This window comes from Micropterus dolomieu, linkage group LG01, assembly GCF_021292245.1.
Source record: "Micropterus dolomieu isolate WLL.071019.BEF.003 ecotype Adirondacks linkage group LG01, ASM2129224v1, whole genome shotgun sequence".
NCBI lineage: Eukaryota > Metazoa > Chordata > Actinopteri > Centrarchiformes > Centrarchidae > Micropterus > Micropterus dolomieu.
The window spans coordinates 11,283,715-11,296,193 of NC_060150.1; the positions used below are offsets into that span (position 1 = coordinate 11,283,715).

The following is a 12,479-nucleotide window of genomic DNA, read 5'->3' on the forward strand; positions in this document are numbered from 1 at the left end:
ACGACAGCGAACTGTCAAGACAACACCGTTAAGTCTTTGACAAGGCAAAGTCTGGAGTTTAACCCCAATGATAATCTGCGGAAAGAACTAGTAATCAGTAGATCACAGTTCACTGGGGCACCCAACCAATCTGTCAGGCCTGATGGGACTTTCAAGCACAAAGCGGGAAAAACTGGCCAAGAATAATGCTGCATAGTTAATCAATATGTTGATTTGTCAATTGACAGAAAATGAATCTGCAACCATTTAACTGGTTAGTCATTTTGAATCATTTAACTAAAAAGACTCAAATGTGAATATTTCCTGGTTTACATAGTGTTGTATGACAGTGAACTGGATATTTCGGGGTTCTGGACTGTCTGTGAAACCAAGATGACTTAATCACCGCTTATGGTACTTCAACAACATTTTTAAACAATGAAGTATCTGAAAATAACACTGGATATATTGTTGATTTTGGGGTATTTTTTACAGAATGCAGATACATTTTTTATTAAAGCCGATCATATAGCAAAATGTGAAATGAGCCGCAATACGTTCAAACGCCATTAAATTTGTCATTAAATAATATAAATGGGTCAAAACACATGCTCAAAATTTAAAACTTTTATTTGTGAACCAATGACATGGACTGCAATCCATCTGTGCCTTCTATCTTAAAGAATACTAACATGAACATATGGAGAGAAAAAAAAAAAAGAAGCGGCAAAGTGACAGCTGGTGTCGGAGCAGGCATCATCGCAGACATTGGCTTCATTGGAGGGACAGGCAGGCCAATAACATTCTGCTGTGAAGACAAACTAACTGAAGCCTCACAGCTTGAATGTGGGGGGGTGTGGACGTGTCTACAAGAATTTTCCCCTCGAATGAAGCTGTCCAGCATAGCGATGTGTGCTGCTGGTTTAGGACCTTTGAACACAATACAAAAATATGAGCTGGAAGCACAGGATAATTTTTTCCCCACCTGCTATGGCAAACACAATAATGGACACTGAAGTTAAACACAAAAGGCAGGCTTCAGTGTCTTGTTTCATACAAATTCTTTAAAGCTGGGGTAGGCAACACTGGAGAAATAGACAGCTAGATGATTGGCCGTGCTTATTACAGTTCCGCGTAGCCACAGATACCAGATTCTTATTACATTTGTGTCAGAGCATTTTATTTATTGATTGCCGTCGGTATGTAATTTCAACTAAAAACAAAAATGCTTCAGAATAAATTGCCTACCCCAGCTTTAACTTTAAAACTCTGACTATTAAAAAAATATCAACCTACACCAGCTGTCAAGTATAGCGTAACAAATAATAAACATTTTTCATCATATTGTTAATAAAATAAAAAAGGAAAACTTAACGTTCACTCATTTCAAAAAATGCACCCTGGAACAAATTTTCCACCCCACAAATGATGGAGTCAATTTGTTTTCTAAGCAATGTTAATGTAAGACAGGAATTTTTTTTATAGGAGTTCAGGGGAAGAAAATTGGCCTTTGATTTACACAAATAACAATAGCAAGGTCCCTTCACATAAGACTTAATAATAACTCATCTTTTTAAATATTCATAAGTTGCAGTCCCATTAATCCATTGCTGGTCTGCACACCGTCTCCTTAAAGTGAAATTGCAACACCGAGACAAAATTCTGAGTAGACAATGAAGGCCATATTCATTATTATGCATGAGAGCCTCTTTTTAAAATGAGTCCAGGCAGCTCTGTAAACCCAGCCTGTCACCACCAACAACTTGTGGCTCCTAAGAACCAAATGCCTCACAAGACCCTGTTAGGTAATGCCAAAATGAACTAGCTTTTTAAAAAGAGAACTCTTTACAGTACATCTCCATTCTGATATTTGCAGCATTTATTTATTTCACCTTCTTCATTGTTTGGGATTTTCTTTCCAGACAAAATTAGAATGAACCAAAACATCTGAGCAAGGAGCAAAGAGAGACACACAACACTTGCTAACCTAGAGGAGGTATGTTTTACATAGACCCTTAATGTTCTCTTGAAAGCATTAACACTGAGCTCTGAGAAAACATAGCCTGCACAAGGATGTAACAGCAACCAAGTAAAACAATGACCTTATTTTGGGGGTTTTGGAGGAGCGGGGGCACCCTCAGTGTTTGACTGGCAGTCACCACTGCTAACATTACATTACTGAGGTAGAGATTTGTCCAAGGTGCAGGACTGATGTTTTCATAAGCTCCCCAGTCAGAGAGGGGCCAGGCCTCAGCTACCACACATCTACATTTTTGTTTATGCTTTTTTCCCCCCCCTCACACACACACACACACACTCTAATGGTTGGACAGTCAGACAAACAGCCTAGACAAAGCACTCATCTCTCTGCTTCTCTGTCTGTCCATTTAATACCCTGGGCTCCTTTGTGAGCTGGTAGGCAGAGAAAACCATCTATGGTGACTGGGAATTAAACACTGGGATGCAACTAAAAAAAAAAAAAAAAAAAAAACACGCACACACACACACCTACCAATTAGCTTATCTTCATAACACTTTTAAGCTCGAGGCCGATAGCTCAGTGGCACAAGCTCATTACATGCTAGCCTATCACCTCTGCATGTAAAAAAAACACTTTCCCTTTGTTAACTTTGCTACATTCGTTCATCAAAACCTGCCGTGTGAAAAGTTGGGTGGCTCTTTTCCCTACGAGGGTCAGTTCACTTCAGTTTCATTCACAGAAAGGAGTTTGTTCAAAATCTGAAAATACTGCCATTCTTGATATTCAGCCTGAAATTAAACTATTAAAACACTGCAGCGTCATTTTGTATGTAAATATAAATGTTACACTCAAAACACACTTTGAATTGACTGAAATGACCTCAGCTCTCTAATGAGTCACAGATTCTAAGAACATTAGCATAACTAGCTTGTGATATGTTTTGACATAATGTAACAGCAGTGCTTTGACGTTGAATGGAAAACTCATTTATCCCCAACTCCAGTCTTTATTCTTAGCCTAGGACTAAACCTAGCATCAAAGTGTTCGACAGACAATTAAAAAGAAGCGCGTCATCAATAAAACGAGTCAAAAAAAAAAGCAGAGGGGATCGACTTAAAAACAAGGAGAGGAAAGGTAATCATTAACTGAAGTAATGGAATCATACTAAACCTTTGCATACAAGTCATCAAGCAAAACAAAAAAACAACAACAAAAAGTAGCTTTCTATGGCCACGTTTGCTCAAAATAAAAAATCCAATTGCTTCCATTTTTGGTTTTATAGTTTCTCTTTTGCCCTGTGCATAAGGATTACAGATCTCTGCAGTATGACGATATTTACTTCTTCAGAGTGACGTGTAGGCAGCTCCATATGAGGGAGAAATCCATAGTGGAGAGTGGAAATGTGGGGCAGGACTTTGGCAAAGTGTGACAAGATGATTTCTCAAGGTTGCCTGAGGGTGTTGAGGGGGACTTGGTAAGATTACAAGGACGGCAGCATCTGTTGTCCATGAAAATTGAGCAGCTGCTGAGGGGAAAGTTTGGGAGCAGGCACCCCCTGACGGACAGAGTGGCGAGGGGACGGAGGTGCTGTTCTCACATGGACTCAAACTCATCGATGCGCTGCTTTGTGTTGCCCTGTCGGATCTGCCGCAGCGTTTTGTATTTGTCTCGGCCTGCTTTCACGTTTTCTGCGTGTAGCACGTCGTTCTGTGTCTTCTTGGTTTCATCTCTGGCATCGGCCAACTCTGAACTTAATGTCTGAGAGAACAAAGAGAAGGAAGGATAAGAGGGTGATGAGATAGAGGGAGGAAAAAGACGAGAAAACGAAAAGAAGAAGCAAAGAAAAAGAATAGAAAGAGAAAGGAAAAACAACAGTGGGGCAATAAAGAGCTTGCACAGGAGAAGAATGGGGGAAAAAAAGGAAACCGGTGCAGAAGAGGAAAAAGGGTAAAATACACCTCAATCATTTTAGTCAACATCTGATTGATGCGAAGCAACTACAGCTACACTTAATTGTATCAATATACAGTACAGGCCAAAAGTTTGGACACAGCTTCTCATTCAATGCGTTTTCTTTATTTTTATGACCAGTTACATTGTAGATTCTCACTGAAGGCATCAAAACTATGAATGAACACATATGGAATTGTGTACTTAACAAAAAAGTGTGAAATAACTGAAAACATGTCTTGTATTTTAGATTCCTCAAAGTAGCCACCCTTTGCTTTTTAGATAGCGCTGCAAACCCTTGGCGTTCTCTCAATGAGCTTCATGAGGTAGTCACCTGAAATGGTTTTCACTTCACAGGTGTGCCTTGTCAGGGTTAATTAGTGGAATTTTTTCCCTTATTAATGGGGTTGGGACCATCAGTTGTGTTGTGCAGAAGTCAGGTTGATACACAGCCGACAGCCCTATTGGACAACTGTTAGAAATCATATTATGGCAAGAACCAACCAGCTAAGTAAAGGGAAACGAGTGGCCATCATTACTTTAACAAATGAAGGTCAGTCAGTTTGGAAAATTGCGAAAACTTTGAATGTGTCCCCACGTGCAGTCACAAAAACTATCAAGCGCTACAATGAAACTGGCTCACATGAGGACCGCCCCAGGAAAGGAAGACCAAGAGTCACCTCTGCTGCTGAGGATAAGTTCATCCGAGTCACCAGCCTCAGAAATCGCAGGTTAACAGCAGCTCAGATTAGAGACCAGCTGAATGCCACACAGAGTTCTAGCAGCAGACACATCTCTAGAACAACTGTTAAGAGGAAACTGCGCGAATCAGGCCTTCATGGTCAAGTAGCTGCTAGGAAACCACTGCTAAGGAGAGGCAACAAGCAAAAGAGATTTGTTTGGGCCAAGAAACACAAGGAATGGACATTAGACCAGTAGAAATCTGTGCTGTGGTCTGACGAGTCCAAATTTGAGAGCTTTGGTTCCAGCCGCCGTGTCTTTGTGCGACGCAGAAAAGGTGAACGGATGGATTCTACATGCCTGGTTCCCACCGTGAAGCATGGAGGAGGAGGTGTGATGGTGTGGGGGTGCTTTGCTGGTGACGCTGTTGGGGATTTATTCAAAATTGAAGGCATACTGAACCAGCATGGCTACCACAGCATCCTGCAGCGACATGCCATCCCATCCGGTTCGCGTTTAGACGGACCATCATTTATTTTTCAACAGGACAATGACCCCAAACACACCTCCAGGCTGTGTAAGGGCTATTTGACCAAGAAGGAGAGTGATGGAGTGCTGCGCCAGATGACCTGGCCTTCACAGTCACCGGACCTGAACCCAATCGAGTTGGTTTGGGGTGAGCTGGACCGCAGAGTGAAGGCAAAAGGGCCAACAAGTGCTAAGCATCTCTGGGAACTCCTTCAAGACTGTTGGAAAACCATTTCAGGTGACTGACTACCTCTTGAAGCTCATCAAGAGAATGCCAAGAGTGTGCAAAGCAGTAATCAGAGCAAAAGGGTGGCTGCTTTGAAGAAACTAGAATATAAGACATGTTTTCAGTTATTTCACACTTTTTTGTTAAGTATATAATTCCACATGTGTTCATTCATAGTTTTGATGCCTTCAGTGAGAGTCTACAATGTAAACAGTCATGAAAATAAAGAAAACGCATGGAATGAGAAGCTGTGTCCAAACTTTTGGCCTGTACTGTATATTTAGTGTTCACTGAACAAATAAATCCTTGCAATGAGGTGCAACTTATTTTACACCCTGAAGGAGGCGTCGGCAGTTACGTAGGTTTGGCCAAGGCCTGTCTATCAAGCACAGTCCCTTGGGTAGTCCAACGCAGGCTTGCAGGTGCAGTGGAGACACAGCCCTGTCTGTGACTTCTTTTTGTTTTCTATCTTTTTGTTAATTAAGATTAATAAAACTATTTAGTAGATATTTGAACTCTTCTTGCCATAGCTTCAGTACAAGTCCTGGCCTATACGGTAGCCCAGCTTAGATCTACAGCCCCTGTAATATTTGAAGTTATGGTAGACATGAAGAGATTTGATTTTATCTGTTTGTTTGATTAATTATCACTAGGTCTGCTTTAAAGCCAGGCTACAGTCTAAGCCAGCACATCTACTCCTGTTTAAAGCAGGAGTTTAAAGAAGAATGGACAGAGACGTATGCCTTATCTTACCCTTATGTGCCATTGCCTGGCTGGTGTTTCTTCTTTGCAACAAAACTGCTGTTAGAAAATAGTATAATCTCGTTGTTATTTGAGACGCAAATCTCATTTGGTTAAATTAAACTGATGAAATTATTTTTTGTTTAGATTAAAGAGATATATATTAAAGGTTTTATTTTAAAGGTTTTATTCATCTGGAAAGGTTTAGACCTCATTTTAACGCCAGGTCACTTTCCATAAGGGGTACAATTATTTGATGGTATTTTAATAACATTTTTTTGGGATTTAAATGAACATTATATTGAGTTCAAAAGTTCATTTGGCCTTGGAAAAAGTGTTTCCTAGGGTTATTATCATTTTGTCAAGGAACTTTAATGTCGTTTTTATGTCAAAAGTTTTGATATTGTCCTTAAAAGAAAAATGACAGACTTCACTGGCAGCCTAAATTGACCGCAGTTATCCAACCCTTAACGCACTCCGCTCTCACCTGCAGCTGTTTCTTGACCCTCTCGTTCTTCTGGGCCTCAGTGACGCGCGCCTCTTCACTGCGGAGGTCTAGCTGGCTGACGCCCTCATTGGAGAGTTCGGCACTGGCCTCCGCGTGGTTCTCGTCCTGCTCATCGTGCTCGCTCTCAGCGCTGCCGCCTGGAGGTGCTGGCACCACCGTCATTGCCGTCTTCAGCTCCTCCTTGGTCTTCTCCAGGTCTTCCTGGGCTGACAGAGCCTGCAGGTGAGGGCAAGGAGAGGGCGAGTGTGTTTACACTGGTAGACCATCAGTGTTTAAAGACACAGCTAATGGTCTGGGGCACTGTGACATCTGCCATGTTATGCACTGAACGTAAACACATCTGCTGTTGACTACAATTTCACTGCCCACAGGGTATTCCTTGTTACGAATATGAAGTGTAACTTGACTCCTACAGACCCAATCTGCAAACATAATGCAGAGCTGTGTGTGAAAGACGGACTGAGCCATGATCAGAGGCACTTTTTTTCCTGTATCCATTCTGAACTGGCCGTATTTTTCAAAACTGCATATTAAATTAGAAAAGATTTCCATAGGATGGAATGAGCTGAGTGAGAATTTAATATTAGAAGCAAATGTGTCAGCCATTCTGGTATTTACAGGTTTCCACTTAAAATAAACTGAACAGAAATCCTGTTAAAGCTTGATTCCGCCAGCATGATGTAATAAATAATAATTCTTTTTAGATCAAATGCAGCGCAGATCCTCTGAATAGATTCAAGTCCCTGGGTGAAGTGGGTGAAAACCCATACAATTTATATCTAACCAGCACTTTAATATGTGAAATAATTCATGATTTCTAATTAGTTAGAATCCTGGGGCGCCCCTGTAACTTAGGGTTTAAGATGGCGACCATGTTGTCAGACATCCTGGGTTGAGTCTTACCGAAGACCTTTGTTGCATCCCTTTCCCTCGCTTCATGTCATCTCTCTACTTAAGGCTTAAAATGCCCCAAAAATGTCATTCCTAACAAGTAACCCCATTTGTTCTTTAGAAAGACTTCAAAATAGAATGACACTGAGCTAACAAATACATATTATATTAATTATTATTATTATTATTATTATTATTATTAATATTTTTGTTGTTATAACTGAATACTGTCCCAGCCTCCACTGGCTGCCCTGGTATGCAGCTTGAAAGATTTCCAAGTGTTAGAATGTTTATCTAATTTCTAACATTGGCCTCTGTAGGACTGGGGTGGGGGGGGAAGTCCTGTACCTTGTGCTGCCATTCTGTGGCCTCTTCGTCCTTCTTCCTCTTGGCTTCTTCCAGGAGAGCGATCTTGGCTGTGTACTCAGCCAGTTCAGCGGCCTGGGATACAAAAAAAAGACCCTGTTACAAATACTTTACATTTAAAACACACAAGAATGTAGTCTCAAAAACACTCATCTTAAATAATCAAACACACACACCAGAAAATTGTGTGTGCAAAAACCTATAAATATCCAGATAAGCCAGCCAATAATTGCTCACTCCACCAGTTAAAAGAAACACACACACACCAGTTGCTCCTGGGTCTTCTGCTGGTCTTCAGCCTGTTTGGCCAGCTCTCCCTTGGCCTCCTCAGCTGCTTGCCTCTCTCTCTCCAGCCTCTCGGCCTCCTCTCTCGCTCTCTTTCTCTCCTGTTCCAGCTCCATGGCCCGGCGAGTCTGTTCCTCAAGCTCTGTGAAAGGGCAGACACGCAGACATGTAACATAAATGTTCTACTTTTATTTAAATTTCTACACACGTCAAGTCAGACACTAATGTTTCAGGCAGTTAAATCGGAACAGAGGGCTTACAAATACGTAAAGTTTGAAATGAAGTAACTATTTAAACAACCAGAGGAAAGGGGAAGTGATGGCTTCAATCAACTTGTCAATTCATTCTGGTTACACGAGCGTGATGAATAAATTGGCCTTGACTCCCAGCCCTAGAGAGATTCTCTAATTTGACAGCCACAAGGAGGGGAGAGGGAGGGAGGGAGCAGCAAAGACAAGTTACCAGATAGATGAATAAAAAGAAAAACTGGTACCTTTCTGAGCTCTCATCGTCTGCTCTTCGATCTGCCTCAGCCTCTCCATGAGCTCTTCCTTCTCACGCTCTATCCTTTCCTTCTCTTTCTCCGCGTATTCTCTCTTTTTCTTCTCATTCTCCAGCTGAGCCCTGAGAAGTTTTGCAATTGCATGTTTCAGATTTCTTTAGTATTTGTGAGTGAGAAACACACGTTTTACTAAATGATACAGAGAAACACAGTAAATGAAGTGCTCCTATTCTGACCTGAATAAAGCTGCAGCACCTTTATTTGAATAAAATACTCATGTCACTCCTTCTGCTTCAGATAATGTATGTAAAAGAGACAAGACTGCCCTCCAGTGGACATATATTATTGTATTGTCAAAAGTCAGTGAAGTGGGAGGTAGTTGCCCTAAACACTATTTGCCAAAATGACTAAGTGGAATTATATTAGCCCCGTACATTTATTACTTTTGAACCATAAATACACTGTATACTGCTTAACAAATATGAACAATTCTATACATGTCATATGATCTGCAAAACTTTGGATAGGCATATAAATAATTTCAAAACACATAATATTTGATTTGAGTGTTCCTCTGCAGTACCTCTCCATCTGCTTGTGGTGCTTCTCCTCCCGGGCCTGAGCCTTCATCTGCTGCACCTCGATGGTGTCTGGCTTTCTCCGTCTCATGTACAACTCATGGTTACCCATACACAATGCCAAGATCCGCTTGTTGATACGCAGACGCGGGGCATAAAACACAAAGTCCTACATGTTTTTTAAAAAAAGAGAGAGGGTCAGAAAATACATTAATGTGAAGCAGGACATGCTCTCTGCACTAACTTTTCTATACTTGAATTTGACACTCACAGGTGCTTTCTTGTCAATAGGTTTGATGACAAACTTCTTGTCATTGAAAGAGATATTTCGAATCTCACTCCAGGGGAAGCCAATCTTTGGGGTCAACCTGGAAAAAAAACAAGAGAAGGCCAAAAGTGGTTACCAATTTCACCTCTTCCCACTCATGAGGATATCCAGAATAGAGGTTGGTTGTAGAATGTTTTATAACATTCAGCCAGCAGATGGTGCCTTGTATAAACAGACCACATTACAAGAAATCATGAGACTGAACACTCTTTCAGTTTACGTTACAATCTTAAATTTATTTGTTTTGGTTAAGAATGGTGACAGGAATGAGAAGAAGGCGGATTAAACTCAAAATATGACTTCCTGTCATGAGCTTGAAGGATGGTGGGTGTTCTCTAATCAAGAAGGAGCAAATGGAAAGAAATGAAAAGACAGAGTACATAGTGATAATGAGGATGGTACGGGCTAAGGAGAGAAACAAACTCTCCCTTATATCCTTCCTTTGTTACCTGGACAAGAGACGAGGGATGGCAGTTGTGATGACTTAAGATAACGGACAGGAAGGGAAAAGCAGCGACAGGAAACGCTAATGCAGATGTGGTTAAATCTATCCTTTTATTCCACAAAAGGGGGAAACATCTCTGACCAGAGGACAGGAAAGACTTTCCTATAATGGACAGACAGTCTTCCTTTCTCCACTTCACTTTTGACATGACAAATATCTTTCCTTCCTCTAAACTTGTTGAACATTGTGCATCTCATGTTGGCATCGAGCCTCTATGCTAATATGAGAAAATGGGAGAGCTAACCTGGCTGATTTATGCGATAAGTTAATATCAAACAAAGAAAATGCAATACAGAAATGCTAAAGAGTTTGAGGTAGTTTTGAAACCGCGTCACCATTACATTCTCCACAAGAATACCAAAAGAAGTTGTTTTTTTACTGTAAATATCCCACTCAGTACATATCTTGGTCACAATTCTTTACAAAAGCTTTTGGATCATGCTTCACTGACAGCAACTGTAAGAGCAGCTCTGTGGACACCAAGTAAACGGTGTAATATTTAGTGGCAAATGGATCCATATTCTTATACACAGTTTCAGATTTAGAGTGACTGCTCCAGCTAACTTCAGGTTTAAAAACTGCTGTCTGGCTGCTGTCTGGCTTGGGAAGACAGGTAAAGATTCTGCCTAAAACCAAAATATTTGTCATAACTCAAGTCAATGTCAAAGCTAAACAGCCAGTTTTTTACAAGTCTGATCAATCAAGTTGAACTGTTCTAGAGAGTTTATAGTTTGTGCTCCGTGGTCATTACAGAAAGAGCATGCAAAGTCAGAAGCCACATCATCCCTGTCATTTGGTTATTGGATGACATAAATCCTTGAAAATCTATAAAAGCATTAAAAGCTATGCTGAGATGAAACATTGTATAACAAAGCTGCAGGCAAAGACAAGCTGAACGGAGCTTGCTTATTGCTTATGTTTTGCTTATTATGCTCTACAATCAAAATGCTTAAATGATTGTAACGCACAAACCTAGTGCTTCACAGTGTGAACAATTCAGCTGAAGGTTGCCTCCAGTTGTGAGCTGATAATATTAATTTCAACTTTGTGCAAAATCTTTGCAAACTTCTGAAATATGTTTCTTGTTATTTGCAAATAAATAAGACATAGGCCTCTGATCTCTAATTGTGGTGAGGTTGTGTGACAGCAGGTATAACAGACGCCACTGTGACAACATGCGTTGACACACATTGGTTGTGACATGTTGTGTCATAAGCCTCCTCCTCATGTCTGCTGCTGTTAAGTAATCAACTGCAAGCCACAGCTCTTCAGCCTTCTCGCAATCATGTGTCTATATGTTGATTAGGATTCATACCAAAACATGACACAAACTGGTATTTGAATCTGAACGCTGAGGTTAACGCTTCTCAGCCTTAATGCTAACTCAAAACAGTCTTCACTATTAGTTTTCCCCCAGAATGCATCAATTATTTTGTAAATAAACTTAACCAATCAAATCAAAGTCTGTGTGTGTCCCTTACTTGTCTTCGTGCTCATAGATGTTGAGGCCAAGGGCATCCACGCCTAGCCACAGCTGTGTGCCCTTTTTATTTTTGATTTCAAAGTAGTTGACGCCATACATTTCCAAGTCCTGGGCAATTTTAAGATATTCCATCATAGAGTCCTCTCTAGAGAAGAGGAAAAGCAGAAAGAGTTAGAAGATATTTTTATTCTATAGGTTTTAATTAGAAAATGTTCACATTAACATCAGTTAATCAGGTGGTCATTTTATAAAGCTAATGACCACCTAGTCATACAATGAAATCACACATTCCAATACAAAAGGTATAGGTCACCACTCTCAGATCAAGTGGGGAAACTTCTGGCACACATCGACATACCTGAGCATTCCTCTGTGTTCTTCGTGCCAAGTCTGTATCCTGTCCTCCCACTGCTCCTTGGTCAGCTTGTGCTGCTCCAAGACTCTGTGCACACAAACACACATGACTTCACCTGAAGGGATGTTGAACAACACAGATTATTTCCTCAAGAGGAAATCATTGAGTGTTCCAACAGGGAAGGGGACACATTGCAGGTTTCAACAGATCTGGCCTGCGTGTGGAAACTCAAGGGACACCTCCCATACATCCCTCTTCATCAGCTCACAGCAGATCCATATAGGTTGTGATAGGGCTGAATCGATTAAATCGATTAATAAAATACACAAAGTCTTTGCATCAATGCTTCGTTTAATCCATGTAACTTTACACTGACATTTATTAATGTCGCACATTGCGTTTACGCTGTGTACACGACGTGATTATAATGGAGCTGTTTGCAAAGTGGAGGAAGAGAGAAAAAATAGCGAGGGACAAAGAAGAAAGTGTCCAAAGTATGAATACTGTAAATTCTTAAAAGATTGTTGCTCGACTGAGAAGAGTTAAACAGTAGTGTTGGTACATATATGCTGTTTGTCACAGCCTACAGTTA

The 12,479-nt window shown here is 40.7% G+C and overlaps 1 protein-coding gene across 1 annotated transcript in view; it reads right to left on the bottom strand.

Moving 5' to 3' along the window:
• Nucleotides 1-591: 591 nt before the first annotated feature.
• Nucleotides 592-12,479, bottom strand: part of LOC123975610 (radixin-like) — a 28,164-nt gene continuing 16,276 nt past the window's right edge. Inside the window, exons 7-15 of the mRNA XM_046057235.1 lie at nt 11,891-11,974; nt 11,531-11,677; nt 9,488-9,584; nt 9,222-9,385; nt 8,630-8,760; nt 8,118-8,278; nt 7,834-7,926; nt 6,574-6,810; nt 592-3,718 (exon numbers count right to left, since the gene is read on the bottom strand). Of these exons, the coding sequence (XP_045913191.1) occupies nt 3,554-3,718; nt 6,574-6,810; nt 7,834-7,926; nt 8,118-8,278; nt 8,630-8,760; nt 9,222-9,385; nt 9,488-9,584; nt 11,531-11,677; nt 11,891-11,974 (1,279 nt within the window). The 3' untranslated portion in view covers nt 592-3,553. The remainder of the gene's footprint in view (nt 3,719-6,573; nt 6,811-7,833; nt 7,927-8,117; nt 8,279-8,629; nt 8,761-9,221; nt 9,386-9,487; nt 9,585-11,530; nt 11,678-11,890; nt 11,975-12,479) is intronic.